Source organism: Charadrius vociferus, unplaced genomic scaffold, assembly GCF_000708025.1.
Source record: "Charadrius vociferus isolate BGI_N301 unplaced genomic scaffold, ASM70802v2 scaffold400, whole genome shotgun sequence".
Classification (NCBI taxonomy): Eukaryota; Metazoa; Chordata; class Aves; order Charadriiformes; family Charadriidae; genus Charadrius; species Charadrius vociferus.
The window spans coordinates 1,091,953-1,097,313 of NW_009646556.1; the positions used below are offsets into that span (position 1 = coordinate 1,091,953).

The 5,361-nt window shown below is 41.2% G+C and overlaps 1 protein-coding gene across 1 annotated transcript in view; it reads right to left on the reverse strand.

Moving 5' to 3' along the window:
- Nucleotides 1–1,747: 1,747 nt before the first annotated feature.
- The window catches only part of SLC12A4 (solute carrier family 12 (potassium/chloride transporter), member 4), a 34,140-nt gene continuing 30,526 nt past the window's right edge, over nt 1,748–5,361 (reverse strand). The window contains exons 23-24 of the mRNA XM_009886376.1: nt 4,047–4,180; nt 1,748–2,909 (exon numbers count right to left, since the gene is read on the reverse strand). Coding sequence (XP_009884678.1) covers nt 2,818–2,909; nt 4,047–4,180 — 226 coding nt within the window. The 3' untranslated portion in view covers nt 1,748–2,817. The remainder of the gene's footprint in view (nt 2,910–4,046; nt 4,181–5,361) is intronic.

The following is a 5,361-nucleotide window of genomic DNA, read 5'->3' on the forward strand; positions in this document are numbered from 1 at the left end:
TTTTTTTAAATAACTAATTATTAAAATGATACCATAAAGGTTTTAAGTGTAATTGTCTATACCTATATACAGAGCTTAAATCAACTTTGTCATTTTATACTTTAATTACAACGTTCTTATCGCCTTACCAAAAAAAGGTTTTAGAGTAGGGATAGGAGTGGCAGATGACCCTTTGGTGGCCCTCACAGAAGCTGACTCAACTGGAAATTACCTTTTTCACTGGTCTTTTTCTTACACGACCTTTTCCATGCTACTTCCAGGTCTCACTGACATGCACCCCTAGACTCTGCACTTTAACATACACCAAGTCTCAGAGGAACTTATTTTGAACCTTCTATATACACAGGTGTCTTAAATAATTGGAGCCTAGGGGTCCACACAATGCAGAATTAGTGGTTTTTAATCCACATTGCATAGAATCACCTCTGAAAACCTAATGTAATATATCTGTAAGGGTAGTCGGTTGGTTTGATGTTAAAAACACAGTGAAGCCACAAACAGGTTACTTGGGTCAGGTAATAGATGGCACTGAAATCCTTTTGTGAGGTGGAATTATGTCACCTAAATGCATAAAGTTTCATAAGGAGTAAGTGTATGTATTTCTCAGCATGTTTATATTAGAAGTTTACATTTGGTAAAAGACAGTTAGACCTACAAGTCTGAGGAATAAAAAAAATGTCATAAACTTTTTTTATTGCTCCTCTAAAAGAATGTTTGCAAATAGGTTTAAACTGCACTGATTGCTGTACACTTGCATACTACTACTCAGTCCTTTGAAGATGTAAAAATGATCTCTGTACAAAGAGCACACTATTTACAAGTAACCAAGCTTTATTCTTGCTATAAAGTTTTAAAATTTAAAATGCGAGTGAAATGAATTTTGGTTTTCAAAACCAAAAAAGCAAAGACTCTTGTTAAAAAAATAAAAAATACCCAGTAGAGAGCGCACCCCAGAGTTGTTTACTGGCTGTTGTCTTGCAGGGACCTTGCACGCACTAACACCATCCCGCTCCCATCAGGTGTCTCCTATTTCACAGAGGGAATTTAGGCTTTAGGTATAAAACTCATATAACAAGCCTTTTTTTATTATGTCATTCTTATTCAAGATAAAAGCCTGGATAGGCTTTTTTATTATAACATATAACAAGCCTTTTTTTATTATGTCATTCTTATTCAAGATAAAAGCCTGGATAGTTTCTCAGATTTCAGTCTCACAAATTTGTCGTGCTGTTGTCAGTGAAACATTCAGGAGCACTATCCCAACAGGGCTGACAGAACTATATACCAAGTAGCACGAGCACGTGGGTCAGAGCGCTGTGTCATGCCCGCCTTTCTTCCCATACTACTGATGCATCCCATAGGGGTTAGCTCACATGTGTCCCTTGTGCGGGTTTATGGCTTCCCCAGGGAGCTGGAAATCTTGAGGGGGTACCCGCTTGTGTGTGTTTCAAAGTCTACAGGTACGGAGTTCTACCTGGCTGTTGCCTATGGTAGGAACTCCAGATGCAGGAGCCTTTACCCACTGAGGCACGCCAGCAGGCTGCTTCAAAGGCTAAGCTGGCACCTCCGCAGTGCAGTACGTGTGCTATTTGGGGGACCACCGCCACCTCTCTACCACCTTCCCCTCACACGGCGGATCCACCAGTGCCACTGCACTGAAGTCAGGTCACAGCAGTGCTACACAGGGAAGGAGAGACGGGGTTTTCCTAGGTAATTCACCAGAGCACACAGAACAGAGAATAGGTTTAAAGTGTATGCAACATTTTATTGAAAAAATACGAATGTTCTGTACATAAAGTACAACTCAACGGGCTTGATAAAATCTCCAGAGACTTATTGGTTAATATAGGTCTTCTTTTCTTCTTTTTCCTCTAAGGGCATAAAGCATACAATGAAGCAGCAGGTCCCCTGTACTTGTGCAAGTGCAATCCCATCGCTGTGCGTGCAGCATAGCGCCTGGCTCTACAGACGGGACTCCAACATGCTCAATGTACTTTGATGGATGGTCTGCAAGAAATTTAAAGCATGGAAATACTGCACAGGACTGGTCCTTCAATCCACTGATGATTCAAAATTTATTGTGAGATCTCTGTCATCCTAAACAGTCTGCATCTGCATATCCAATATTTCTGACAAATAAATACAAAAATAAATAGGGATCTGGCCTCACAGAACCTCAAGTCTCAGAAGCAACACAATCTGTAGCAAGCTACATACATAGTTTTAACTATATCAACATAATTTATTTAAATCTCTATCAATAAATGTATTAAAAGTATAAATTCTTATCCAATACTGAGAGTTTAGTTCTGGAAATAAACCCAGAAAAACAAAGCTTTTCCAGTCCTCTCTTACAATTTAGTGTGCTCTTAGAAAATGCTTTATAGCTGAACTTCAGCAGAAACTAGCTGCTATATAATGTAATTCTATCCCCCAAACCTAATATAAAAAGCTTTTAAAATCTTTTTACAGTAACTGGCTTTCATGTCCTAACTTTACATACAGTTACTAAAAATACTGCACGTAGCAGTGCTGACTAAAAATAGGTTTAGTGTTAAACTACATGCACAAATGCTGGAGTACCAAAGCAGAAACTGAATGTGGCAGCTTCACAATTAACTTATGTTGCTAATTGGATGGTGTAACAATACTGCAATCCCAAAAGATATGTATGTTGCAAATGGAAAGACAATGAATAGGACTGGATGAGGAGAAAGTTAGGCAAAAAACCTTTTTTTTTTCTTCTCCATTTAAAACTGGAATGTCCGTTATCGCCAAGAAGGTAAATGTAGCCCAGCGTTAGAAGCGTGTACTAAGTCAGGAGTAAATGGTTATAACTTCTCGGCCGCCACCTCTAACAAGTAATACTCTCTCCAGACCCTCGGTCAAGACTTCAAGGAACTCCATGTCTGTTTCAGTGAAGTCAAGGACAAAAGAAGTATCAAAACCAAAATACGCAGTGATTTGCCTCTGTATTGGGTTTATGTGGCAAGGCTTTGGTAGCGGGGAGGCTGCATGGGCACCCTCCGTGAGAGGAGGCCAGGGGCTGCCCCCGTGTTGGACAGAGCCAGTTTCAGTCGGCTCCAAAACGAACCTGCCGCTGCCCAAAGCTGAGCCCAGCAGTGATGCTGGTGGCACCAGGTTACACAGTCGCACTCCCTTCCAGCTGCTCTCTGTGCATATTGAGTGTTTTTCAGTCACAGTTGCTCAGCCTCTCCAGGGAAGGGTGGAAGAATAAACATCCTCACCCATGATCTCAAGCTTAAAATCTCTGCTGGCTGTTGTAGCTGTGGTTGAATCCCCCTTATGCTAAGAGGAGTGTTTTTATCCTTTCTCTGGCCAGTACGCTGTTGTGAAAAAGCCGTTACTACTACTACTAGCTATATTTAGGAGAAAACAATAATTTGGTCTGTGATTTGTGACATGTATTTTTTTTGGCAAAGGCCAGTGACAGGTGTACTAATTTAATGGCACAAACCAAGGCTGAAGAGCAGCTGTGGACAGAGAAAGGCAGTGCCAGCTGGCTCACCAGGTCACAGCCCTTACCTCTGGCCTTGCTTAGAGGCACGGTGCAGGTATCCCTCCACGTGGGTTTGAATTTTAGTCTTACCAGAGCATTGCGCTTAGAGCTAGGCTCCCAAATTCTGACTTGTGAGCTATGCCTGAGATACACGCTCTCCTTCAGGACATCCTGTTCACTCCAGCCCAGACACTGCCCTGCCCAGAGCGCTGGCTGCTGTGCATGCCTTCTTAAAACTCTGCTACGGCCACTATTGAGAATTAAATCAAATACATTAAGTTAAATTTAATGAATAAATAAATTAAATCAAGTAAAAATTTAGTCAAGGCTGATTTCAAACCTATAAGGCTTCCAGAGCCACCAGTGGCACCTTTTACTTGAAGCAATTACTACGTAACAGCCACAAGTGCATACCCTCCACTCAGTGGACACTTTACAGCTCAACAGCACTTGTGGCAAAATGAATTCAAGAGCACAAATTAAAGGAGGATCTTCTATGTGGCCCAGGCCTTGCCTGAAAGGATACAGTTTTCATCACCATCCGTATTCTTTGGAGGACCAGGCATGTTGAGGAGAACAAGTCTGGCATCATGGGATCTATTTACAATAACTTCATTTAGCTTCACTGCTGTGTGCATTCTTCGGACATTAGACTGGTTCCTGCAGAAGAAGCACATTTAGACTTACTGTTAGAAACATGCCTCTGTAAACAGAATGATTAAAAAGGCCCTTAAAAGCACACCTTACATCTCCTAAATGCCCTGTTAAACATCAGCTCAACACAGTAAAATTTTTCAAACTTGGTGATAAAGATACAAAAGAGATTTCACAGAGTTCTTCAGGTACTGATACTCCATCGGTTTTAAGATCCCTGGAGTCAAGTCTCCAGTTTACAAAGTTACATTGCTCCTCAAGAAGCATATTTTGCAAAGATGATTTACAGTCTTACATAAGAAGTTAAAATGCATTTGCACAATGGGAACGTGCTTTTTGACCATGGACACTTGTAACTGCAGAGCCTTGCCTTCTGGGAGCCCTCTCCAGAACCCCTCACTCCTGTGGCAGCACACACCACGCACCTCTCCGGACTCAGTACCAGAAAACTCTTTCTCAGAGACCCGTCAGAACCAAGCAGGAGACTGTCAGCATTGTGCTCAGACCACACTTCCCATAACTGCACTTGTCTTTCTGTGTTGAACAGCAGTTGACATCTCCAGAGAAAGTCTGGTTTCCTACGGATTTGTAGGCTGGAATGTGCCCTGCAAAGGGCTGGATGTGTGCCTGCTTATGGGGCGTTTCTGGTGTATAATACGGATTGTAACCTTTCCTTCAGTCGGACACTAATCAATCTCTCTGCCTGGCTATTTACAAGAAGCATTTATGACCCAAGTATCTTTAAAATCTCAATCGTGCTTTCAAATCTGAGTAGCCACTTGGTTTCAAAGTTATGGGAGAGAATAGAATAGATGCAGCACGATGCCATAAGCCTCTGCTCCTTAAGAATCCAGGCTAAGAGAGATAACGGAATTAATTATTCAGAGTATATCATCATAAAACACCACCAATTCATGCAGGAACAGAACTGGAGAGTATCCTTTGGGGATTTTGAGTCAGGGAATGTTTCCTTCCTACGGGAAACCAACAATTATTTTGGTACCGTAAAAGGAAAAACAATACAGAAATAGACTTATCAAAGGGAGAATATATTTGTGGCTTTGAGGATTTCCACTTGGTTTTTTTCATTTTAATGTACTAAAAAAAGTGTTAGTAGAAACGAATCAAATACGAGTCCACAGTTTTGTTAATTCGTTTTACATATTATGAGTAAAAGTCTTTAGTAA